At 38.7% G+C, this 27,843-nt stretch overlaps 2 protein-coding genes across 4 annotated transcripts in view; one reads left to right on the top strand and one right to left on the bottom strand.

The window, feature by feature from the left end:
• The window catches only part of Cenpp (centromere protein P), a 175,221-nt gene that overhangs the window by 129,668 nt on the left and 17,710 nt on the right, over positions 1-27,843 (bottom strand). The window lies entirely within an intron of this gene.
• Ogn (osteoglycin) lies at positions 6,907-27,574 on the top strand. 3 transcript variants are annotated; one of them, XM_063276149.1, is made up of 9 exons: positions 6,908-7,173; positions 7,904-7,995; positions 8,176-8,422; positions 10,500-10,593; positions 18,265-18,423; positions 20,991-21,193; positions 24,025-24,120; positions 25,819-26,016; positions 27,370-27,574. In XM_063276149.1, exons 1-8 carry the CDS (start codon positions 7,021-7,023, stop codon positions 25,987-25,989), a joined length of 1,215 nt encoding a protein of 404 aa, XP_063132219.1. In that variant the 5' UTR covers positions 6,908-7,020; the 3' UTR covers positions 25,990-26,016; positions 27,370-27,574.

Here is a 27,843-nt window from a genome sequence, read left to right as displayed (position 1 = left end):
TTCTTTTCTTCTTTTGAGACAGGGTCTCTCTGTGTAGCTTTACTAATGACCACAGGTAAAAAGACTGAGCTGTAGCCTCCTCCCATCTGTATCACTTATGTTCTTCAGTTCATTTTAAAAGTATTTTAAGTAAGCTTTAAGGTGAATATTCAAACTGTTGTGTGAATTCTTTTACTTATGCTTCACAGGACTCGTGATTAAAAAAAGGAACAAATGTAAATCTGTGTATGCCAGTACAAGGAATCCAAAAACACACAGTAAAGTTTCAGACAAGGTACAATTAGCAGATGCACACACTGTAATTTGGAACCTTTGTTCATACTTCTGAGTGTTGAGAGGCCTCTACTGGTTTTCCTGCTTGAGCAGGTTGTTAGCGTCACCAAAAGAACTCCTCCCCTGCCCACACGTGCACAGCTGACAACGCACAATGAACACAAACAGCACTCCATCCCTCATTTAAACATTTCACAGCAGGTTAGTTAGTGAGTGTATCCCTGTGGTACAAGCCGTAAGATCCCGTTGATTCTTCTAAAATACTTCAAAATGGAATTATAAATGCAATTATTCATTAAGAATAAAAATGTGATACTGTGAGTGTTAAAAAATAAGCAAGATCAGACTATTTTTCTAACTTCTATCATTTTAAAATTTAAAAAGAGCCATTAAAGAAATGTAAACCAAAATTACAATGATGGCAACCAAGAAACCAGCAAATAACAAATACTGGTGAGAAAACAAAGATTGGTCCCTCACACAGTGGACAGAAAATGACACAGCAATTTGGAAAGCGCCAGCTGGGTATGAATCAGCACATCTGCTTCCAGGTGCACGCCCATGGACTTAAGACAGGTTCACTCCAAAGTCTGCCAAGAGCATCCATGGCAGCATTCCTCAAAAGAGGACATCAATAGCTGGGTGCATTGGCACAAAACTGTGTCACCCCAGTGTTTGGGAGTGGAGGGCAGATGTGGGAGATTTAGAAGTTCAAAGAGATTCTCCCATATACAGCAAGTTTGAGACTCCCAAGGGCTGGACCCTGTCTCAAAAAAGAACTGATAACAGGGTTTTCTTTACAAGTTTTCTAAAATTATTATGATGGTTATTATAAAAAACATGAATATATTAAAATGACTGAATTTGTACACTTTAAAAAGATGAATTTCGGGGCTGGGGATTTGGCTCAGTGGTAGAGCGCTTACCTAGGAAGCGCAAGGCCCTGGGTTCGGTCCCCAGCTCCAAAAAAAAAAAAAAGAACCAAAAAAAAAAAAAAAAAAAACCACACAACTTACCCTAACACAAGAAATAAACAAAATGCTGAAGAGGCAGGAACAATAAACCAGGTAACCATGGATACCATAACTAATTTCTGGCCTGGGCTTGGTGAAGCAGCTACTTCAGGAAGAAGTGGTATTGAGATATGGCAGAAACTGACTGGCCAAAGTAGATTATAGATTCATGTAAACGAGTAGTAGTTTAATTAAACCCTTATACTAAAAAGTGAAAATTCTCAATTTTGAAGTCTAAAAATTGTTAAATTCCTTCTAAATTACAAAATACACTTTTAATTTTAAAAAATAATCCTTAACAAAAACCCAAAGTATACATCTGGCAACTGAAAAAAAAGAAAAAAATTGGTATTAGACACGTGGGTATGAAACCTTACATTTTTACTTGTAAGACAGGTAACTGAATGATTGATTATTCAGCCACTCTAAACCTCTAAACCTTACCTGGCCTCATTCTGAAGGAAGACAATTGTGTAAGGCTGCTGGAAGGCTCTAGAGGCACAGGGACTGCAGGCATTCAGTTAGTAACCTCCTCAGCATGCCAAAAGGTGGGTACTACATACTGCAGGGCTAGCAGTGGGTTTCTCGAACCAGTGGCCACAGAGAATGGAGCCAGCGTCTGAGACCCTTCCATCACTGTTCTCAAGTAAAAGGTTAGTATTAGACATAAGACACTAAGGGTTTCATTAAGGTTCTTAAGTCCAATATTCTGTGACAAACCAAAGCAATTTCATTATTAGACAGTTCAGCACACTTCCAGATGGCTCACCAGGGTGAGTCAGCAGGCTTCCTTCCATTCCCCTCACAAGGCTTCTCCTCTGCCCTACAAGGCAAGCATGCATCTCCCACCTAGTATGAAGACCAGATTTAACTTGCTCAGGTTCCTCCCTCCAAGGACACTCAAGTAAACTGTGTCACTAAGTCCCTCCTGCTGAAAACCAAGACAATGTAGGTCTACAAATATTTATCACTGACACAGTGAATTCAAACAAATCCAAGGATCTCTCAGTAAACACAAAGAAAAAAATATATATATATCTTAAAAGGCTAAACTGCTTATAAGGACTAAGAAAACATGTATATCACAACAAAATTCCAAGATTAGTCAACAAAAATAAACACATTTAGCTTCTAGAAAAGAAACAAAAATAAAAGATTCTTCAGAAATATGCTCAAATGCTATTGTTTGAAAATGTATTGTTTGAAGCACAGATTTTTAACTTATTCCTCAACTGAATGACTACTAAGCTAAAATGCAGATGCATGTGTATCATATGACACATAGAACCAGCTCCAGGAGGGAAGAAAGCAGAAAAGGAAGAAAGAAAACAAAAAATCCTCATCTCTTCTATAGACTTTTTGTCTTATAAAGAATTCCTACGTCCCCAAGGATGGCTGGAACTAAAATCCTGGTTTCCTGATTCGAAACACATGTTTTTCCTTCTAAACCGTGGAAATAAAGTAAAAGAACAGCTGGAAACAAGATTAGACCTTAACAGCTCAAAGTCCCAAGTCTCCTGCGTGGTGCTCCAATAGCCTACAAGAATCTTAGTTAAACTAACTGTATTTGGTATAACTAAGCACTGTTAGAAGTAGCATGGCATCACACACACACACACACACACACACACACACACACACACACACACACACACACACACAATCTTCCATCACTGTAAGTATTCAGACTATGAATACATTAGACACTAAAAGAAAAAATCATAGATAAAATATTTTTTTAAAAAGCATGAACTCGTCCTCCCATGGCACTGTGACCTGATTCCCCCTTCCTTGCTGGGTAAAGTACTTACAGTCTCATCTGCTTCATATGAACAAGAGATCTATGTTCACGCAAACACAGGATTTAAGACAGCAAGCCTGCTAGCAGGTCTTAGAATGTTGGATTTAAAAAGTCTTAAGTATCTAGTAACTCCATAATTCTCACAGGCAGTTTTAAAATATAATTTATTTTTATTTATATTTGTGAGTAAACATCCAAGTGCCTGCAAGATAGTGCCTGAGGTAGTCAGAAGAGGAAACTGAAACTCTGGAGTTGGGAGTTACAGGTGGGTGTTGGGTCCTTTGGAAGAGCAGTAAGTACTTTTACCTGCTACGCCATCTGACAGCTATAGTGCATAGCTAGGTGGTAGGTACCTTCTAGGTTTTCCTTGCTTTAGACTTTTGTTTTTTAATTCATTTTTCTAAGTTTCTTTAGAACTTTAAATAGTTTTAAAACATTTATTAATTAATGTATATGAATATATGAATATGGCACTGGATCCCATTACAGACGGTTGTGAGCTACCCTATGGTTGCTGCTGAGGCAGCTCTCCAGCCTTTATTTTGTAATTCTGGAGACAGGCTCTCATGTATCTTGGGTAGCCTGGAATTAAACAAACAAAATGACAACAACAAACCTGCCTGGCCCTGAGGCCCGAATGCTGGGATTTAAGAGGCTCTACCATGACTGACATTCAGCAGTGTCAGAAGACTTATTTGGTTTTTCAGCTGGGGGCTACTTCTACTTGCATCTAATGAGTAGGGAGACAAGGTACTTACAAACACACTCAGTGCACATACAATAAATAGTCCACAACAAAGAACTATCAGGTCCAAACAAAGTGTCAACAATATACAGGCCAAAGAACTCTACAGTAATTAGAATATAGTTCAATAGATATAGAAACTGAGCCTCCTTGGAACTGGAGAGATGGGTCGGTGGTTAAAAGCACTTGTTACTCTTCCAGAAGACCCATGTTCAATTCCCAATACCACATGGAGGCTCAGACTTTAACTCCAGTTCCAAGGGATCTGACCCTCTCTTCTGAACTCTTTGGTATCAAGCCTATAGGTGGTATACAGATACACGTGCAGGCAAAATATCCATAGCATAAACTTGAGGGGGTTGGGCAGGAAGGGAGTGGCTACTGAGGTAATCAAAGCTTAGACCTCGGAGAAGTATTCTGACTCTTAAACCACAGTTTCCTATGAAGTCAGATGACGATATTGAAGATGGAGAAAATAGCAACCCACTGAGTAGTTATGGTTTGTCTTAGTTAGGGTATCCATTGCTATGAAGAGACACCATGACCAACACAACTCTTTTTTTTTTTTTTTTTTTGGTTCTTTTTTTTCGGAGCTGGGGACCGAACCCAGGGCCTTGTGCTTCCTAGGCAAGCGCTCTACCACTGAGCTAAATCCCCAACCCCACAACACAACTCTTATAAAGGACATTTAACTGGGGCTGGCTTACAGCTTCAGAGGTTCAGTCCATTATCATCATAGAGGGAAGCATGACAGTGTCCAGGTGGGCATGACACTGGAGGAGCTGAGAATTCTACATATTGTTCTGAAGGCAAAAATTACCCTATAGTAATATACTTCTCCCAACAAGGCCAAACCTACTCCAACAAGGTCACATCTCCTAATAGTGCCACTCCCTGGGCCAAGCATATTTAAGTCACCACACGGTTTCTGTTAGTATATTTTCTGTTTGTCTGTCTCTGTCTGTCTCTCCCCATCTCTCTCTCTCCGTCTCTCTTCCTGCTCCCTTCTCTCTTTCCAGAAACCTCTTGGTTCTTCAACTCAATTTCTTTTTTTCTTTCTTTCTCTCTCTCTCTCTCTCTCTCTTTTGAGGTAAGGTTTTGTCTGGCCTAGGATTCACTTTGTAGATCAAGCTGGCTCAAAGAGATCTGCCCGTGTTAATCTCCTGCATTCTGGGATTAATGGCAAGCCTGGCATCTGTTCTGAAGAGCAAGAGTCTGGCTAGCTTAGAACTCACTAAGTAGTGAGTAACCCTTCTGTGTCCATCTCACAAGCGCTAAGGTTACATAACGGTGCCACCAAACCCGTCTTATACATGGATGTCAATGGGACTCAGGGCTTCCTGAATACTAGGCAAACACTCTATGAACTGAGCCACACGCTAGCCTGGAAATTCAATTCTACTCAGCAGATTTCTAGTTGCCTACGGCTGAGAGACAACTAGGAGGAAGACAACAGACTCATAAGGCACCCTTGAAAAAATAAAGCCCCTCTAAGGCATCAAGGGTATTGCAGCAAGGTCACCTAAACAAATGTCATAGAGGAAATTCTTACAGGATAGAACGTCTGCTCTAAAGCATGCAGCAGCTTTCACATTTCTTAAAGCTAAGAAATTTTCTACCAGAATGTAACATTTCTTTCTGAAATGAAAACAACCTCGACTTTAAACAATTCTATAGGGAACTGTGTATAGGGATTTGGCTTTCCCTAAAGAGTGGTTGAACTTGGCATTATCTTCCCAGAAGTGATTATGGTATCTTTGTTCTGCCTTTGTTTTTGGATGAGATTGATCATACACAATAATTTTAGGGGTAGATTAACCAGGTCAGAAAGGACTTAAAGGACTTAGGATGGGGGTTTAGGCTATGCAGAATTAGGGAGCTGAAGAGTCAGTTCAGCCACAGCATACTCTATAGTCTCCGTTCCAGCATCTCTATGCCTGGTTTTTATTTGCAACTCTGTCCTAGGTCAGCCACAGCCATTGGTTGAACTTTCTTTAGTGACTTCTTATTCTTTCCAGAGAATTGAACACAGTTCCTCTGCAAGAATAAATGCTCTACACTGCTGAGCTCTCTCGCCAGCCTCCATGCTCTATTTTAAATATTTATCCACATTTTGCTTGAGGAAAAAGAATTGTGACTACTGAAAGTGCCAAAGAATAATAAAAAATAAAAGTAATTTTTGGGGTGTGTGTGGGGGTTGGGGAGAACACAAAGGCTTGCTGTGGAATGCAGGCTAGCCCCGAGCCCTGCATGCTCGGTCTCACTCTCAGGTATTAAGATTAGAAGTGTCTGAGTCTTTAGAGACGCTTACATGGCGTCTATGCTTCCACTTCAGTTTTGTTTTTGCTTGTTTGCTTGTTTTTTGTTTTTTGTTTTTTTTTTTTAAGACAGTCTCATTATGTAGCCCTGGATGACCTGGAATTCACGGTGTAGGCTGAACCAGCAGAGATCCACCTGTCTATGCCTCCTAGGTGCTGGGATTAAAGGATTAAAGGTGTTCACCACTACACCCTCTCCCTACTTGAGTTTTCTAAGAGTAAATATAAAATTTCATTCAGTAAAAATTTTTGCTATTACAAAATTATGGAATCAAACTATTTTCACACTCTTATGAACTAAAATAAAGGGTTTTAAAACCAAAGGACAGCCAGGAGGTGGTGGCACACACCTTTAATCTAGCACTCAGGAGGCAGAGGCAGGTAGATCTGAGTCCAAGGCCAGCCTCTTCTTAAAGTGAATTCCAAGACAGCCAAGGCTATATAGAGAAACCTTATCTTGAATGCTCCCCAACCCCCAGAAAACAACACCCACCACCCTAAAGGACAAATCTATAAAATAATCTGTTTTAAAACTTACTTTATATATAAATTTTTAATGTATTAATTATAGTATGGGGACAAAATTCTTAGTTCTCATTAAATTAAGAACAAAGACTATGCTCAGTTTGGTGTTCTATTTCATTCAAAAGTAAATGTCTTCTATACCAGAAAGGCACAAAAATAAAGGCCAGATTTTAAAAAGATTTATAAACTAGCATTCACTAAAAGATTCGTGCACAGGGTAACAGGGCAGACGGCAGCATGCTGTAGCTGCCCTGGTGCTGCAACTTCAAGTGTCTTCAGTACATTCTCCCATGTAACACCCTGCAGTTCACCCCGAGAAGGAATGTTGGCCAGGACTTCCACCACATGGAATCTGCTGTTGAATTCCACATGGGAGTTAAGCTGCTGGGCCCTGAAACTTTATTCAGCAGTTTGAAGCAATTCCACAGCTTTGCTCATTCACTCTCCCACTTGGGACTAATGCACAGGAAAACTCAGGGACTTCAACCAGATACTACGGTAGGCTTGTTTTCACATGTTAATTTAAATACTGTATGCTAAAGTATGATTCTAAAAATATTAATAAATGTAAAGTCATCTGAAGTATAAGTTTCATTTTCCTTTGAGAATTACTTTCTAACAACACTTTCATACATCATATTATAACTTTAAGACAGATATAGATTAGAACTGGAAGCAGAAACAGTTAAAATCCCATTTTATTTTGAAATCTCAACCACTGGATTTTTGACAAACTGGCATCTATAAACGCAGCACCAGCACCTCTAAGTGAGTCTGTTTGTAGTTTTTAAAAAGTCTGAAATGTATACTCAGCAGCTGAAATTCACTGGTGTGCCTCAAAGAATCTTTCCAGTACATTCTCCAAAGTTCCTCGCTTAAAGTTTTATTAAATTACCCCAGTCTGAAGTGGTATTGGTGAAGTTGTTATATTTTAAGCTTAAAAAGGCAACATCATTAACTACAACTAGTGACAATCTGTTATTTATAAAACTAGATAAATTAAATGTTTTTTCCTATATTCTATACCACTTAAAAGTGTTAATGTCTACTTTTGAAGACGTTAAACCTAAGGTTTTAAGTTTTAAACCTTTTCTCAGAACTGCTTTTTTTTTTTTACATCAATATGAATCAAGAGTTCCTTTAAAGCAAGCAGCAATGCTGAAATATGATATTTTTAACTCACATGACACAGGCTCATGGATCTTTGTGTTAACCATTTATACTGCAGGTGCCCTGGGAAGATTTTGACTGCACACAATACCTCTACTCAAGACTTTGGGCATTTAATAAACTTGCCAGCAGTTTTAAAATTGTTGATGGGTAAGAAATAAAACTACTTTCTGAATTTTTCAGAATCTTCACTGGCACATAAAACATTGTCTCTAATTAAGGACCACTGAGGGTTAAATACTTGTTCTCTAGCCCCTACTGCATCCACCCTGCCAAAATATCCTCCAAGCTTTTAAATACTGCTTCCATGGCCTACATTCTTTCTTCCAGGGAAAAAAGAGGTTTGTTCCACAGTCATCAGGTCAGTAATTTCCTAACTTCTAGTCACCTTGTGTTTGCTGCAATGAAGACTGTGCATCCTACGCTTCTCCTGCTATTGTTCGTGCCTCTGACACAGCAAACACCACAAACTCAGCTGGACTCACACGTTAACTCTAAGTATGGAACAGATAATTCTGAAGAAACCAAATTTATCCAGGATTATGAAGATAAATACCTGGATGGGAAAAATATTAAGGTATTTTATTTCTACTCTAAATTTACATTCTAAAATGACACCCATTTAAATGCATGCTTTTCCCCTTACTTCAATATTTGATAAGTTCAGAAGGAGAGGCACTTTAAAAGTTAAAGTAATTATATTTTTCAAGTGTGTATGATTACTGAATTAATAATTAGTAACTATGATAAACAAAAGTATCTAGAGAGAATCTAATGTAAGAGACAGACATTAAGGTAATCTCTGATAGTTAAAATTTATATTAAATAATGCTACATGATGTCCTATAGTTGCAAGTTATACTGCCTTAAAACTAAATTTAAAAAAGATGTATTGTCAACTTATGTTTATAGAATTCAGAAAAATACAGTTCTAGGAAAGGAATGTAAGAATACTTACTGACTATGCATGCCAATCACATAGAGTACCAACAGTTAAAAAACTCCTTACTACAAGGATTTATTTTTAATCATATCTTGACTCTACCAATTTGTACCAAGGATCTTGAATAACATGTCACTGAGTTATGGCTTTAATACACCTCATCACTCACATTTAACCTTCACAGCAAAGCTGTGTGTGTGTGTGTGTGTGTGTGTGTGTGTGTGTGTTTCTGGTCATACAGAACTGAACACTGGTTAGACAAGAATGTTAACAGAGCATAAACCTATGTGCTGCCCACTGTGTGTTGTGCACATACATACTGGAAAATTAGAGTCAGATACATGGTAATATTCACTACTTTAAAAGTTCTTTTTTAACTACAAATCAGATGGTGAAGATTTTCAAATTAACCAGTCCAAATTTTTATCCCCTCTTAACTCACAATGAGCCAATGTTAACGCTACAGTTCCTTTTTTCCAAGGGAATGAGTTAAGACACAGTTAAGACAAAATGGACAGATATCTCCAGCAACAGCTTCAAGTTAAAAAACAAAACAATGAAACAAACAGGCGCATCACCTATTATCTAACTAGAATGCTCTGAGTCTGTCAACCAAATCCAAGGGATACTTTCAAAATTCCTTGACTCTTAAAGCTTTCTGGTTAACTACACGGAGCTGTAAGCAGTTTTTCGTCCATATCAATGTGTGGACCCGTACTTGTGTGGAGAACTCAGTGGGAAGAGTTATATGTTTATACACAGAAATGGGGGCAAACACAAGGTCGAGTGCCCTGAGATAACGTGGAGCCATAATAGAAAAAAAAAAAAAAGCAGAGTGAGTAGGTCCTCATGTAATAAATTACAGTCTACTAGCAGAAAACACGTGGTCTGACAGGAGGACAGAGGGCAAGTGATAATTCCGATTCCATGGTGCTAAGAGCCTACACCACTGGCCTGGTCCGGTGAAGAGGCTAGAATCCAAGGGCTCCTCCATCCTAAGCTCACGGCAGGAAAGCGTCCAGGCCATGAAAGAAACTGTGCTGTGGCTCCGAAGGGTGGAAAGTGAAAGAAGGAAAGTAGCTTACGTGAAAGAGCACACAGACTGGTTCACGGTGGAAGACTCACTCCCATTCAGAGAAGGGTCACGGGAATCACTCCCATTCAGAGAAGACTCACTCCCATTCAGAGAAGGGTCACGGGAATAATACCAAGTGCTGAGTTCAGCTAACCACAACAGAAAAATGTAAAAGGTGATTCTTTTACTAAGGAATGCATATTCTTTTTTTTTTCTTTTCTTTTTTTCGGAGCTGGGGACCGAACCCAGGGCCTTACTGAGCTAAATCCCCAACCCCAGGAATGCATATTCTACCTAGAGTATTTACAGTGTGGTTGAATGAATAAAGAAATGGCACTGTGTATAGAATCTTAACAGAGTGCTAAGATACTGCACTGCTGAGTAGAACTGCAAGATAAAGTCTCTTCCACCATAGACCCCCTAAGCCTACATGGTGGAGAGAACTGACTTTCACAAGTTGTCCTTTTCCAACATGTGTGTCACATACAAACTTACATATATCCATACATACAAACAAAATGCATATACATAAGACAAAATCTTAACTAAATACCTTTAACTGTGATAAGAAAAGTGCTTATGATCCCTCTGGTTGTCAGTCAGACTTGTGATAACAAACTTCTACCTTTACAATAGGAAAAAGAAACTATGATAATTCCTGATGAGAAAAGTCTTCAGTTACAAAAAGATGAAGTCATACCATCAGTGCCCACCAAGAAAGAAAATGATGGTAAGTATGAACAATCCAGCATCTAGTAATTGTGAAAAGTATCATTTTAGAATACTTACAAGAAATTTCGTTCTTTGTAGTAATCAAAATTTGCTTCAAGACAGTCAATTATAGACTGAAATTTCATCTCCAATGGTAAAGTCTGTAGACGTATGGGATGTGCTCATCACTAACACTGCACACTGTGAGGGAAAACTGTGGACCAGAATGTTCAAGAACATCTAACACTTTTTCTAAACCTAACCTTTAGAAAACCTGTGTTTCTGTCCACATAAAATCAATTCAAAAGTCAGGCCAATAATCCTACAGCTTTACCAATCCCAGCACTTGGGAGGCAAAGGCAGACAGATCTCAAAGAGTTCTAAGTCAGTCTTAGACAAAGCCAAGTCTCAGGCTAGCAAAGCATACATAACAAGACCTTGCCTTAAAAACAAACAAATTAAGAAATACCTAAAGATTATTCTTCAAATACAATCAATAGCCTTGGGGTGAGGTAAATATAATACAATTAATTACTATCTTTATGAAACTCACAGAATCTGGGATGTACTGACAGTGTTTGCATGAGGCTTTAAATTCAATGACTAGTAGTTTACAAAAGCAGCAAACAAAAAAGAAAAGCAAAAAAAGAGAAAAAACCTCTACACGACTAACTGCAAAGTCTGCTTCCATGAAATCCATAGGGAAATCTTGGTAAAATAACAAAGCACAAGCTATCCTTGATAGTTCCTTGTTTGATTTCACTTGTTATGTTACAAAATCTGGTCTCACACAAGAGCATGAGAATACTGACCCATTCCTATCCTGCTACAATAACATTAAAATTAACCAAAACCAGAAAATACATCCTAAAACAGACTTGAATAATAAGAAAAGCATCCTTTTCTTAGATAGGATGATTCAATACCATAAAGATATTATTCTCTAAATTCAGAAAGTATAGACAATCCCACTACAATTGCCAAGTTTTGATAATGCTTGGAAAGTTGGTTCTAAAATACACAGATACACATACAGAAAAGTATAAAAATCCATGTGGAAACACTGAACAAGTGCCAATAGAACATACCATGTTTAACAAGCTGGGAATAATGCACAAATACCACTGACACAGATTAAGAAGATCAGACACGTACAGAAACAGAAAGACATTGAATATATAATGAAAGCATGGAAAAGTACTCAAGCACTCAATCACCAAGGGAGACATATTTTAAATAGCTAAGTCTAGGAGAGCTACATAGATATTTGGAGAGAGATAAATTAGATTCATATTTCATTAAACAAAAGAAAAATAAACTTAAGAAAGATTACGGAGCTGCATGTGTGAGATATTACCTTGAAAGCATAAGTAGACAGTCTGGTAGTGGGGTGACTTGAAATCCAGATGTTTTAATAAAAATATTTTTAAAGTTACTCTATAAAATTATAAAAAAGCACTTTTGCATAAAGCAAAAGGCAACCAAAATGGGGAGAATATTTGTAATATATTATAAAGATGTACTATCTCTAATTTATAAAGAACTCATAAATCGAAGAAAAGAAACTGAACAAAACCACATTTGAGATCCAGTAACATGGCAAAGGGCCAGGTTCTGACTATCTGAGATGAATCCCCAGGTTCTACATGTTGGACAGAATTAACTTGCAACTTGTACTCCAAGTTCCACACATGTGACATAGCAAGCACAAATGTTCATGCACACGTACACAAAACAAATACACAAAGATATTTTTAATTAAAAATTAAGAATACACTTGGAAAATGGTCAAAAGTGATAAAGACCATTAAAAATGATTTTAGGGGCTGGAGATTTAGCTCAGTGGTAGAGCGCTTACCTAGGAAGCACAAGGCCCTGGGTTCGGTCCCCAGCTCCAAAAAAAAAAGAACCAAAAAAAAAAAAAAGATTTTAAAGTGACACTAAATATATGAAAAGATGTTCAATCTCAATTTTCATTAAAAAAACAAAAGAGAAAAATTACATTGACATTTCACCAGTACTTAATCTGATTGATAAAAATGAAGACAATGGCTGGAAAGATGACTCAGAAGTTAGGAGTACTGACTGCTTTTCCAGGGGACTGGGGTTTAATTCCCAGCACCCTTATGGCAGCCCAGAGCTGTCTGTAACTCCTGTTTCAGGGGATCTGACACACTACACAGGCATACATGCAGTCAAAACACCAATGTACATTTAAAACAGAGAGTATGCCAAAATATTCCATAGTCAAAGTTGTATAGTAACAAATATTCTATTTTTTGGTTTGTTTGTTTTGATGATGGCGGGGTTCAGGATAGGGTTTCTCTGTGTAGTCCTGGCTGTCATGGAACTCATTCTACAGACCAGGTTAGCCTCAAACTTAGCCATCTGCCTGATTCTGCCACCCAAATGCTGAGATTAAAGGCATGTACTACCATGCCCAGCTAGTAACAAATATATTGTAAACAGAAATATAATTAGTACAACACTTCTAGACAGGTATTTGGCAGCATTTAACAAAATCAAAATAGATGCACTTTTTTATTGGATTTTTTTATTTACATTTCAAATGTTATCTCCTTTCCCAGTTTTCCATAAACCTCCTATCCCATCCCCCGCTTCCCCTTCTTCAGGAGGGTGTTCCACCAGTCATCTACCCTTTTCTGCCTCCCTACCCAGACATTCCCTTACACTGGGGGTGGGGAGGGTGTCTAGCCTTGGCAGGACCAAGGGCTTCTCCTCCCATTGGTGCCCAGCAAGGTCATCCTCTGCTACTTATGCAGCTGAAGTCATAGCTCTGGTTGGTTGGTATTATTGTTCTTATGTGGTTGCTAGCCCCTTTGGCTCCTTTAATCCTTTCTCTTAACTCTTCCAATGGGGAACCCGTTCTCAGTTCAATGGTTGGCTTCAAGTATCTGCCTCTGTATTTGTCAGGCTCTAGCAGAGCCTCTCAGGAGACAGCTATATCGGGCTCCTGTCAGCATGCACTTCTTGGCATCAGCAATATTGTCTGGGTTTGGTGGCTCTATGGATATGGGCTAGATTCCCAGGTGGGACAGTTTCTGGATGGCCTTTCCTTCAGTCTCTGCTCCAAACTTTGTCTCTGTATTTCGTCCTATGAATACTTTTGTTCTCCCTTCTAAGAAGGACTGAAGCATCCATACTTTCGTCATCCTTCTTTTTGAACTTCATGTGGTCTGTGGATTGTATCTTGGGTAATCCGAGCTTTTGGGCTAATATCCACTTATCAGTGAGTGCATACCATGTGTGTGTGTGTTTTTTTTTTTTTTTTTGTTTGTTTTGTTTTTTTGTGATTGGGTTACCTCACCTTACTCAGGATGATATTTTCTAGTTCAATCCATTTGCTTATGAATTTCATGAAGTCCTTGTTTTTGATAGCTGAGTAGTACTCCATTGTGTAGATGCACCACATTTTTTGTATCCATTCCTCTGTTGAGGGACATCTGGATTCTTTCCAGGTTCTGGCTATCATAAATAAGGCTGCTATGAGCATAGTGGAGCACGTGTCCTTGTTATAGGGATGCACTTGTTTTCTTGGCAGTGCTTATAATCCAAATGGAGGCCAATTGTCTGCTAGAAGAACTACTACTGAGCTGTACCCTTACCCTCAAACTTACTTTTGACAGAGTCACCACATTTTATTATTTTACCCTGAAATTTATCCAAAATCAAAAAGTAAAGTCACCCACTAGCCCAAACACTGGGCAAACAGCTACAGCAAGACAGAGACAAGACCAGGGGATGTAGCTTAGTTGGTAAAGTGCTTGCTTAGCATGCAGGAAACCTTGGGGTTAATGCCCCGTCCCTGCAACACTGTTAATAGTACATATTTGCAATCTCAGAACATGAGAGATGGAAGCAAGATGATCAGAAATCCAAGTTCATTCTCATTCATACAGCATTTTAACAGACTCTGTTATCTAAAACAACAACAAGAAAAACAAAACAACAAAAGCCAAGCACCAAACCACAAACCACAAACAACAAACAACAACAACACAAAGCAAAATAAAAGGGCAAATCAAAGAGTGAGGGTGACCAGTGTGGACACAGAGTGATTGCCAACATACAAGTAAGTGTGTAAGAGAAGTAAACCATAACAGCGGGTCTCTCGCATGCTGCCCACCACAGAGATTACATGGAGTAAGAGCTGATGTGTGAAAAGAAATGCAGAAGAGGTGTACTCTAAAAACTGACAGGGGCTGAGGAGTTGGCTAAGTGGTAGAATACTTGCCTAGCATCTGTAGGACTCTGGGTTAAATCTGGAGATTTAAAAAACAAAAAACATAAACCACACAGGCCAGTTATACCAAAGAGACAAGTGAGAGAAGGAAGGGAAGACTGAGAGGCTGAAGATCTGTGGTGAGTTTGCAGTCTTTGTGTAGGCTTCATTTTTTTTTTTTTTTAGAACAATGCTGTTTCATATAAGCAAATGTCTTACAGTTATACTGTTGTGAACAGACACCATGACCAAGGCAACTCTTAAAAAGAGAACATTTAATTAGGGCTGGCTTACAGGTTCAGAGGTTCAGTCCATCATCATCAAGGTGGGGGCGTGGCAGCATCCAGGTAGGCCTGGTGCAGGAGGAGCTGAGAGTTCTACATTTTTATCTGAAAGCTGCTAGTGGAAGACTGACTTCCAGGGAGCTAGGGTGAGGGTCTAATAGCCCAAGCCCACAGTGACACACCTACCCCAACAAGGCCACACCTCCTAATATGGCCACTCCCTGGACCAAGCACATACAAACCATCACAGCAAACAAACACATATTTAAAGTCAGTAAAGACAAATTTATATAAAAAATAGAAATATAAATATTAAAACAGGGAGTAGGGAGGCCTGGCAGTGGGGGTGATGGGGATATCCTTTTGGGGATTGGGGAAGGGGAAAGAGATGAGGAACTGTGGGAGGGAGGACTGGGAGGGGGATAACAACTGGAGTGTAAAAAAATTTAGAATTAACATAACATAGTGATGGAGGAAAAAAAGAATCCAACCAAATCTTAAACACAGTATTTGACTCTATATTTTGAAGCTAAAGCAAAACAAATCAGAAGCAGCCACGTATTATTTTTTAGACAACAACTGGGCTAGTGAGACACAGCAGAGGGCACCTGTATCAAGCCTGATATCCTCACTGTGGTTCCGAGACCCCACAGGTGGAAGAAGATAGCCCACCCAAGTCACCATCCGACTCCCATTCTGTGTCCATGTGTGCGTGCAAACACAGCACACACAAAATGCTTTATAACTACTGTAAAAGAGACAGGCTACATTGTCCTTATACTATATAGTAGACGATTTTTAAAATAATATAAACACCATAAACTACTTATACATACTATACATCCTAGGCCATATAGTGTGTGTGTGTGTGTGTGTGTGTGTGTGTGTGTGTGTGTGTGTCTGAGTGTGCACAAATGGGTGTGGATGTTAAGTCTATTGCAGTGCTCCCAGGGGCATGAAGAAAAAATAAGACTAAATTAAATATAAGAGATGCTGTAGATGCAAGATGACAAAGCTGCTGGTAGAATAACAGAATGTTCTTCTACAGAAATTAAAATAAGTCACACTCCAAAGCAAAGTCAAAATACAGTATGTATGCTAGTAACTCAATCGCTTATTATCATTACCAAATAGTATGCTATAGTTTTGCTCTACTTTTAGAAACTGGCAATGCAACAAGTCTGCATGCCTAGCATCAACACACATACAAGACAAGAATATATGTACACACACAAACACACATGAGCAATGCATTGCATGGGACTTTCTGACAACGATAATGTCACTTGGATAATACAAAATTTTCAGTTACATTAAATCTGAAACTATTGTCACACATTAAACTTGTCATTAGCCAAAATAGCATTACATGCCCATGAATATACTAAATTCTCGTTGGTAGGTTTATTTTCATAGTGCTGTGGGATAATTTTTTTTTTTTTCACGAGCTCACTGGTGATCTCTCCCTTTTTTTTTTCACATTTTTTTTTATTAACTTGAGTATTTCTTATATACATTTCGAGTGTTATTCCCTTTCCCGGTTTCCGGGCAAACATCCCCCTCCCCCCTCCCCTTCCCTATGGGTGTTCCCCTCCCAACCCTCCCCCCATTGCCGCCCTCCCCCCAACAGTCTCGTTCACTGGGGGCTCAGTCTTAGCAGGACCCAGGGCTTCCCCTTCCACTGGTGCTCTTACTAGGATATTCATTGCTATCTATGAGGTCAGAGTCCAGGGTCAGTCCATTTATAGTCTTTAGGTATTGGCTTAGTCCCTGGAAGCTCTGGTTGCTTGGCATTGTTGTACATATGGGGTCTCGAGCCCCTTCAAGCTCTTCTAGTTCTTTCTCTGATTCCTTCAACGCTGTGGGATAATATTAAAAGTGCTTAGTTTGTATTCTAGACTGAGTAAGCATTAGTTAACAAGAGTCATGTTTTCAATGTTACAGAAGATCATTATAAACAGAGAAAGGCAGAAAGCTAAAAAGAACACCTTGGAGCTAGATTAGAGCAGAGATATCAATACACACACACACACACACACACACACACACACACACACACACACACGGAGAGAGACAGACAGACAGATGAAAATCTACTATGAGTTTTCACCTCTGGTGTCTATGCTAATATGCTATGCATTTACACATACATGAATATATACATGCACACATTTACACATATATGAGTTTATATGTGTTTTGTGTGTTGTATGAATACATGTACAGTATTTTCATATGGAAAATGCATACACTTCTATTTCTTTGCCTTATCTGCTGAAAAGAGTCTGCAGCAAAGAGACTCCAAGAACACTGAGCATTCTCTGTACTTAGTCCTTAGTTTCTAACACCATTCTCCACTGAGACACAGTGAAAAGATTGCAAATTTCAGGACTCGGGTAGGGAAATGCAAGATGGATTTAGGACATCATGAGATGTTGCCCATGAGTTTGATCATAAATAATAATGGACATAATTTAAAAGTATTCAACAAAACGTGTGTGTGTGTGTGTGTGTGTGTGTGTGTGTGTGTGTGTGTGTGTGTAAAACTATCAAAAGGATAAAAAAGTAGTCAAAAAAGAGTTGAAGAAAGCTGGATAGTTTTACACATGATAAAAGCATTGGGCTCATGGTATTGGCATACACTTTTCTTTAAGAGATCAATGGAGGGCCAGTGCTCTGGCCTGCCTCAGCACTTGCCAATGGCCTATGTTCAATCCCTGGAACTCAACAGTAGAAGGAAAGAACGGACTCCTAAGTAGCTCTCTGACTCCACAAGCATGAACGTTAGAGTCCAGAAATACTCTTCTATTACATGTGCTTGCTGACAAAGTGTTGGCAATTCAATGAAGAAAAGATAAATTTTTCCAAAAGCACCAACAGAATAAAAGATTCTTGAGTACTCCTGATATCTACGAGAAAATAGGTAATAAGTAAAGTGATGATACTGGAGCATAGACTAAGTAAAATATAGACTAAGTAAAATTTTGATGAATTATCCAGCACAATACAGGTTATTGGTTACCATAATCATCTTTCCTGACATCACCAATGATTCTGTAACCTTTCTTTTCAAATCACAGTATTCATTATAATAATAATTTTACTATCAGATGACAAATATTTTCAAATTAGTTTACGCTTTCAATTTTGTCTCCTAATTTAGAAATGCCCACATGCCTGTTGTGTGTCTGTTTAAGTGGCTCTGTCTACTGTGAAGAAGTTGACATTGATGCTGTACCACCACTGCCAAAAGAATCAGCTTATCTTTATGCACGATTCAACAAAATTAAAAAGCTGACTGCCAAGGATTTTGCAGACATGCGTAAGTTTTAAATATCAAAGCCCAAGTTTCGATGTATTTTTCACTTGCTACATGTAAGGGCAGCACTATTGGACCACTCAAGTACACAACATACACTATAAAAATCACTTTTTTCTTACACGAATCTCCTTTCCACAGACTTCTGTGGCCATTCTTTCCTGGTGACTTTGCTACTCCGTCCTACACAGGTATTGTCTCGACACACACTGCTCAGGTGGGAGGCAGTGTCAGTGCAACCTGGATGCTTCTAAATGTTCTATTTTACTATAACCATAAATACGCAAACTTTTTGTTTTCCTTAATGTTTATTACTTTTTCATTCTTTGTTTTGTTTTCTTTTGTCCGTGAACTCAGTATACAGTAGCGGATGATGATCTTGAACTCTTCCCCTCTTGCCTTCAATTCCCATGTGTTAGGATTACAACCTCCTGGCTCCTTTAACTAAACCTGGGTACATTCAAAATATCTGGAGAGAGAGCAGGAGAGAAGAGTGTCCGCTGCTCTTCCAGGACCTTGTCTGCACTCCTTAGTCACCTGCACTCACATGTGCACCTCCCGACACACAGATAAACACATGCACACATAAAAAATAGCTGAAGAACAACTTTTATTATTATTTTATTTTTCTTGGATATTTTATGTGTTTACATTTCAAATGTTATCCCCTCTCCCCTTTCTCCCACACCCCCTCTTCTCTTCCCTTCCCTCTGCTTCTATGAGGATTCTTCCATTCACACCCACCCACTCCAACCTCAATGCTCTGGCATTACCCTACATTGGGGGAAACGAAACTTCACAGGACCAAGGGCTTATTCTCCCATTGGTGCTGGGCAATGCCATCCTCTGCCACTATGTGGCTGGAGTCATGGGTTCCTCTATGTGTACTCTTTGGTTGGTGGTTTAGTCTCTGGAAGCTCTGGCGGGGCTTGGTTGGTTGATATTGTTGTTCTTCCTATGGTGAGAACAACTTTAAACTACCAAGCTGTACTCATTACCATGAAATGGAACCAACCCTTAGATGATTCGATGGAGACAGTTCTGAAACAACTGCAGTTAATTCAGTTATTTCTTTGCCAGAGCATTAGCAGCCATTTGGTGTCCTAACAAACTTTAACTGAACTAAGGTGTTGTGGTCAGCATACTACTATTGTCTCTCTCTGCAGTACCAAGTGCCAGTCCTGGATTACTCATCCCTTGCCAGCTTTCCAGATTCCTAAGTCAAGTGTTTCTAAAGAAAATCACAACCAAGTAACATGCTGGCTTTACTACCTTTTACTTATTTTCTGGCAGTGCAGCAGTTGAGTCCATGACTGGCCCTACACTAAGCAAGTGCTCTCTGCCACTGTGCCACTGTGCCACTGTGCCACATGCATTGGCTTCTTTAACTTTACATTTATGGGATGAAGCCTAACAATGACGAAACCGAGGTACTCAAAATACATATTTCCAACTAAGATAGAACAAGGCAATGCTTTACTTTCAAGTGTCATAAAACGTAGCTGCCTCTCATTCAGCCCATCTAGCATCATGCTTTTTCACAGCTTTCTGCTTTATGTTGGCAATGTTAGTTGCACTGGCAACAAGTATAGTGCTGAAGTGCCATCTAGATTTCAAAATGCAGGGCAGCAGCGATGAGCCTACGCAGAAAATACAAGTGTCAGAGAACACTTGTACACTCGAGCATGAGTTATATCAGCGCTCATGAACCCACAGGGTATATTTAAACTCTTTAAACAAAAATATACATAAAGCAAGGTAGGTTCATACTAATTGGTTGGCAAAAACAAGTGAGCAGAAGCTCGTGAGCACCTGCCTCTGGGACTCTCCTAGAAGCAACTTCTGTATTCACTAACTCAGTGTTAAACAACATTTTAGAAAACAGCTACAGTGAATGAAAAGAAAGTATATCCAAACCATCCCAGCCTGAGCTGCCCCCAACAAAGAAGGACACACACACAACGAGTGAGTGAGCGAGCGACTATTTCTCATTCTCAGTCTGCACCATGTGGTCTTTGTTTTTAACTAAGAAGGCACAGACAAATGAACACAATGTACCCACAATTATAATGCAACATGCATTGTACCCACAATTATAATGCAAAATTAAAATAATAGTTACATGCTTAAATCCAATTAACCAAAATTACTCTCTATAATGTGCAATAAGAATTTCTTTTGATATGTTTGGATAGAAAGACTATTAACTGTAAGATTCCTTCTGAATCATACATTCTAAGACCACAGTAAAAAAAGGTATCATTGTTTTGTACAGAAAGACTCAATATTCAACAAAGCGTTACTTATGGGGTTGTGACTGTAGCTCAGTGGTCCAGTGCTTGCCGACCAAGCATGACGCCTCCGGCTCAGCCTCCAGCACCTGAGAGCACAGCTGCACCGGGCTGTAGGTCAGACGGTCAACACTGCTAGACAAACTTGACTGAGTTACTAACTACAAATCCTATTCTGGGCCCTGAACAGAGAGTTAGGGCCTTGAGCGGTCTGTTAAATGCTTTTCTTCAGTCTATACAATGAGATCCTAGCACATTGTTATGTTTATTTCCCTCAAGCTAACTTAAGAAGACTTGATTTTACGGGAAATTTGATAGAAGACATAGAAGATGGTACTTTTTCAAAACTTTCTCTGTTAGAAGAACTTACACTTGCTGAAAACCAACTACTAAGACTTCCAGTTCTTCCTCCAAAGCTTACTTTACTCAATGCCAAATACAACAAAATCAAGAGTAAAGGAATTAAAGCAAACACATTCAAAGTAAGTATTCCACAGTATGACTAAACGCAGTATCTGCGATTATATTTTAAGTCTTTATTACATTTACTTATTGTGTGTATTTATTTTGTATGTTGGCTCATGTCAGGTATACACGTAGAGGGCCAAGGATAACGTGTGGAAGTTGCTCTGTCTTCCACCATATGGGGCTGGGGCTGGGAGTCCAGTCTTCAAGCTTGGCAGCGACAAGTTAATAGCTGCAGGCGGCACCTCACTGACCCAGTGAGAATGTCTTTACACAGGAGTTTGGTTTCCCTCCGATCTGCCCTGTACTACCACTGAGGCATATCTGTGTGCAGCAAGATAAGAAGTAGAGACGACTGGAGCTGGCGTGTATCCAGAACGATATTTTCAGAACTTAACAAAATGACATACATTCTACAAGGGAACATTGGGTCACTACATATGTATGTATGGCTGGCAATATACCTTGGTGGTAGAAAGTATGCTTAGCATGCTTGAAGCCCTGAGGTCAACCCCCAGCATGAAACAAAATCAAACACGCAAAGTATGTATACCATAACAAATATTATATAAAGACAGAGAAATGGGTGTTTTCTATTAATAGTAAAGAAACATTTTTATATTTGAAAGTAAACATTACTAGCTCAGTGTTTTAAAAGATTTGTATTGTTCTTACTGACCAGGAATAGCCAATATCTTTTATATTTAACTCTAGTGGATAACATAGCAGTGTTCCTCAAAGAATAAATCAAGTAATTCCAAAAGAATAGAAATGTTTTATGAAATTAAAAATTAATCACATCAGTCCAGAACTTTCATAGTTATGATATAACCAACCACTCTCTGTCCTAGAAGGTTGCCTCAGGCAAAAGCATGAGATGCTCAAGCTACTGCTGGAAGAAGAAACCTTATTCAAAAGGCAAGATGCTGGGCATGGTGGACATGACAGAGGAATGAGGATCTCTGTACCTTTGAGGCTTGTGTGGTTTACATAGCAAGTTCCAGTCAGCTGGGGCTATACAGTGGGACACTATTTCAAAAATAAAGACAATAATAACAATAACAAGGACAAGATCTTACACACCTGCAATTCCAGTTATCCATGAGCCTCAAGGCAGGAGGACCTGAAGTTTAAGACTAGTTCAGGCAATGTCATAAGATTAGAAGAACCAAAACTTACCAAATTCTAATTTATCCTAGTTTATATATCATAAAAATATTTCATCCATCCATTAACTGCCTGTTCAGAAAATATTTCCAAGACAGGCAGTGGTAGTGTATGCCTTTGGGAGGCAGAGGCAGGTGGATCTCTGATTTTGAGGTCAGTCTCCAGGACAGCCAGATAGAGAAATCTTGTCTCAAAACACATGGACATGTGTGCATGCACACACACTTTTTTTTTCTTTTTTTCAGAGCTGGGGACCGAACCCAGGGCCTTGCGCTTACTAGGCAAGCGCTCTACCACTGAGCTAAATCCCCAACCGCACACACACTTTTTTAAATTTAATTTTGTAATCTAAAGAAATGAATTTAAGTAGGTGAGTCTCTGAATAACTAGCAGTCACAGAATGTTTAGAGCAGGACGCGGTGCAATTCCTTGTAGTGCAAGCTACTTGGAAAGGTGAAGCAAGAGGCTGCTTAAGACCCACAAGTGAAGGCAAGCCTGGGAAAGTTAGGATGACCGTACTCATCCTGGAAGGAAGGAAGGAAGGAAGGAAGGAAGGAAGGAAGGAAGGAAGGAAGGAAGGAAGGAAGGAAGAAGGTAGGCTGGTTAGTTTAAATATTTTGGATTATACAAAAGAGATATTGGGCAAGTTGGTGTGAAAATGATAAAAATGTCTACTTTACTGAATGCCATAGGGTCACAATAACTATTAGTAAAGTCAGGTTACTACAATTCCATAAAAGCAGTCCTGGAAAGATAGTTGGTATCATATGGTAGAAAGTAGAATGTTTAAGAAAGGATAAAGGGTATGGAGATCGCTCAGCAGGAAAGGGCGTTTCCTGTCAAGTTTGATCCCCAGGTCAAACATGGAAACAGAGAACCAACTGCTGTGGGGCTGTCCTCACTTACAACATCGCACTGTGTCTTATACATGTGAACAATATACACAATCTCTTAAAAATTGAAAAAAGGAAGTTTGAAATAATAGCAAAGAATTAGCAAGTGGGGAGTAGTAGAACATGCCTGTAATCCTGATAGCTGGGAAGCTGAAGGACGACCATGAGTTTTAAGGTAGTTTAAGATACATGGGGGACACCCTCACACACACCAATAATAAAATCTGCATGGCAGCACAAAATGCATATAAAATTAAGAGTAATGCCAAAAGACATTCTGAAATAACAGCCTACAATCATATACAGTAGTAACTTATTGATTATAAAAAATAATTCCAACAGAGCTCCCTCATGGGAAAACACGTCATGTAAATCGCATGTTTGACGAATTGCTTGAGGAAAGCAACATCTTGCTAAGCACAATCTCTTAGGAATAGCTATTTTTTATAGAAATATAGGTAGAACCGCAAAGGAAAGCCTCAAAACACTTGAAGAATTCAGCCAATCTTACACACAGATGCTCCCTAGACAAACCTCAAAGACTGAGTGTTCAGGGATGAGATGAATGGGATGAAGAGAAGCGTGAAGCATGCAGTAGAACTCTGCTAGACATCATGTCTTAAAAACCAAAACACGCTACTTAGTAAGGCTGAAAACAATAACAAACTATTACTCCAAACTGATACTACTGAAGTGTGCACATGTCAGTACTGTTTTTAAAGTACACATTATTTGAGTAATGTGAAAGAATGCACAATCCTAAGTAACATTCAAATTTTTCTTTATAGAAACTGAATAAACTCTCTTTTCTCTATTTGGACCATAATGATCTGGAATCTGTGCCTCCTAATTTACCAGAAAGTCTACGTGTAATTCACCTTCAGGTACAACTGTTTTTTGCACAATAACTAGCTTTAATTAACTACTTTTTTTTTAACTATTAACCAAGAAATTCACTCATTCCTATGTCATATGGTTACATCACTAAAGCACCCAGTGCCTATATAAGAACTGTAAGTCCAGTCTGGAGTATGCTAAGTAGACCAGTCTGGGAAGTATAAAGTCTGTTCTTTTTTCAATGATTTACTTATTTCATGTGCACTGGTGCTTTGCCTGTATATAGGTCTAGGTGAGGATATCGGAGTGCCTGGAACTGGAGTTATAGACAGCTATGAGCTGCCATGTGGGTACTTGGAATTGAACCCTGGTCCTGTGGAAGAGCAGTTAGTGCTTTTAGCTGCTGAATTATCTCTCCAGCCTGCAAAGTCTGTTCTTAAGCAGAATCCATCTTTAGGCACCTCCAAGTTGGTCTGCTGTGGCTTTAAGTAGTGCTGGGGACTGAGTACAGGGCCTCACACACAGCAGGCAGGTATTCTAACACTGAGCATTTGATTTGTAAAGTTTTTCTTTATGGCATTCTTTAGCTCCTTATTTCTCAAACTGAAAGTGACTGAGGTGAAGAAGGGATGGGCATCAGGCAGTCACTATTACCAGATACATAATTGGAACCCTTAGATCTTAGGTAGATGTTAATAATTATAGAACATAATCACAAGGCCATATGGTCACCCTAAATTCAAGAGAGGTCAGTGTTTTTTTTTTTTTTTTTTTTCTGACACTACCTGTGACATACAACTTGTGCTGTTTTCTAAATATGAACCAATTCTCTTAAGCCAGTTGGGTATTCTAAAATTCAGTTCTGATAACACTGAGTCTAGGGAGACTCTAAGATCACAATTCGGTCTGACCACACTGTTTCTACTGCAGGTACAGTCCAGAGCATGCATCTGTTTGTCTCTCCCCTGTATTGTGGTTTTCTAGAATGGTACTAAGAGTTACCTTATTATCATCATTCAAAATTATGAAAGAGGGAAATAAAAACAACTAAAGATACTTGACATCTGAGAATTTTCTAGGAGTTCATATCTCTATGTCCAAATCTGTGCTGGCTTCCAGGACCCAGGATCCCTCTCCAGCCTGGGGAAGGGGAAAAGGCCCAGATTAATGGAGGCTAAACCACCTGGGCAATCTGCCTGCACCCGACACGAGGTGCTGTGTATCTCCAGTTACCTTGAGCACAGATTTGAAGACCACTGATTTATGTTTTCTTCCCCAAAGAGTAGTGAATCCAAAGTTTTGATTTGTGCTACTTTCTCCAATTAGAGGTAAACATATGTTTTTGGAGATCTTTTAGCTCGTTTTATAGGAGCATGAAGAGGGAAAAAGTGAGGAAAAAGTGAAAATGAGAAAAAGTTGATTCTCAGCAACACACGAATTTCAACTTATTCTTTTCCATGTCTTTAACGAGTATTTAAGCACAGAGTACCATTATGAGTTAACACTTTAGAATAGGATCCTCTCTCTAAGCTTGCATGTTTCTATCTATATTCCAAGTGAACAATACTATGCTCTTACAAACATGTTCAGGTTGCAAAAGAGGGTGTCATCACCATGAACTAATACTTTTTAGAAATATTTTTTAAAAGATTACATTATTGGCAAAATATCTTTATGTGACCCTAATGTATAATGTACAAAAAGTTGGTTTCAGACTTCTGAATATTTTTGCTTTTGTTTTTCAGTTTAACAGCATATCTTCAATTACCGATGATACATTCTGCAAGGCTAATGACACTCGGTACATTCGGGAGCGCATGGAAGAGATCCGCCTGGAGGGCAATCCGATTGCTCTGGGAAAGCATCCAAACAGCTTTATCTGCTTAAAAAGATTACCCACAGGGTCATACTTTTAACCTTCATCAGTGCATTTATAATCTGAGGTACATGCACCTGATGTCTAAAGGAACATACACATTAGTTTAACATTATCGTTTTATCTCACTATGATGGAATCTTATGTTTTAACAAAGATGTCCAAATTTCTGAAATGTAATTATAAAAATAATCCAGCCTGAATCTCCTAGTTCAAAACAAAGTAACGTGAACATAAACAGCATTAGAAACCTCCGTGGTTGTAGCAGACCGCCATCTAAACAGTGCGCTTTTACACAAACACTCGCTCACACACACCATTGCCATGACTAATGAAGTCAGAGAATTCCAAAAAAACTCTCAACTTTGTCTTCCTTAACATTTACTGTGTCTCAAAGGCATTTAAGACAGATGCTCCAGAACCTGTGCACAGCCAAGTGCTCCCAGTGACCTTCCCCTGACTCTATGACTCACCGGTGTTCTCTGTAAAGCAGAAACTTACTTTCTGTCCAGGCAGCTACTTCACTGTATTTCTCACTTAGCCTAAGGAAAGGGGAGCCACATGTAGGCAATCATTTCCAGAGGAAGTAAAATTTTGCTCTTTGGTACAGAGCCAACTTAGCAAAGTTCAATCTCCTGCTTTGTGGTCACGTGCATAGTCTTTAGTCAATTACTTAAAAAAAACTTTGTCAGAAAAAAAGTAAAATTCCTACCCATTTCTCAAAGAATAAGGTTCCTTCGCTTTAAAGATTCTTATTCCAATTTTAGTGTATGTGTTGCGAAAGCAAGCACAAAGATTCTGAAATATGAAATTAGCTATACACTTTCTCACAGTATATTTATTCAAATATAAGAAATGAAAACAAAATACCCCATTATGCTGTGTGCAGTTTCACCTGTACATACATGTTCACCTGAACAAACTGAATATTCCCATTCTAGCCCAAGAGTACCATTTCTCACTGGCCAAGATCTCTACATATATGTAATAGTGAAAACCCAGTCTCCAGTCTGATAGTGAGAGCAATGCACACTAAGGTTCCAAACGGAACTGCAGAGGAAGGGCATAGCCCACTCACAAATATTACTTTATTACTTTGGTGATGAATACAAAATGATCAGTGTCTTAGAAATTATTCATCTTTTATATATAAAAGTACCAATATCATTTCCACTATAAGCTATACATCAGACTCTACATGTTCATCCTAGAACATCCATTTTAAGCATTTGGTTGTTTTGTTTCAACCCAGACTGACCATTCTCTCATCTGTTAGGGTTAACCCCAGATGAAACTTTTCATCATTAAAGCATCTGTGATCTATAAGGCCACAACTATTGCTCTAATAATGTCTACTAGTTTATTTGTTTTTATAAGTTAATTATAGTAACTTTATCTCTCTGTATCATTTTGTTCGCAGGCCTCATTTTCTCTGACTGAATGCTCACCAAGAGCACTGAACACAGTTCTACTTTTATGATACTTAATACCATATTTCAGCTAAATATACAATAAACACTGTAAAATCTATCCAAATAGAAGGGTTCTGTTTATATGGAAAAAACAAATTAGTATAGTCTTGAATAAATCAACAGAAATAAAGTGACAAGTTTAAGAACGGTCAATGTTCTGGTATGCCTATTAATTTTCTTGCTTTCACAAGAAAAATGTACTCATCTACAAATGCACACAAGTACACATGGTTTGGTATTTTTGAGGTGTATGTTTTTCTGGGGATACAGACACGGCGTCTTGTGCATTCTCTACTAGCCTATATCCCCAGCCTTTTATATTCTTTGTTTAATAAAACTTAATGAGACCATAAGATAATTATAAGGTAAATTTTCAAGGTTAAAACCAATGGTTTAAGTAAAACAATAATTGGGAGAAAGAA

The sequence above is a fragment of the Rattus norvegicus genome, chromosome 17 (genome assembly GCF_036323735.1).
Source record: "Rattus norvegicus strain BN/NHsdMcwi chromosome 17, GRCr8, whole genome shotgun sequence".
NCBI classification, from domain to species: Eukaryota; Metazoa; Chordata; class Mammalia; order Rodentia; family Muridae; genus Rattus; species Rattus norvegicus.
Note: the sequence above shows the minus strand (reverse complement) of the source record. Positions and strands in the feature narration are given on the sequence as shown.

Coding starts and splice junctions, on each gene's coding strand:
- Ogn (XM_008771490.4), top strand. CDS start 7,021: ATGGAATCTGCTGTTGAATTCCACATGGGAGTTAAGCTGCTGGGCCCT. Junction 7,996..8,175: donor AGTTTTAAAATTGTTGATGG/GTAAGAAATAAA, acceptor TCTTTCTTCCAG/GGAAAAAAGAGGTTTGTTCC. Junction 10,594..18,264: donor CACCAAGAAAGAAAATGATG/GTAAGTATGAAC, acceptor CTCCTAATTTAG/AAATGCCCACATGCCTGTTG.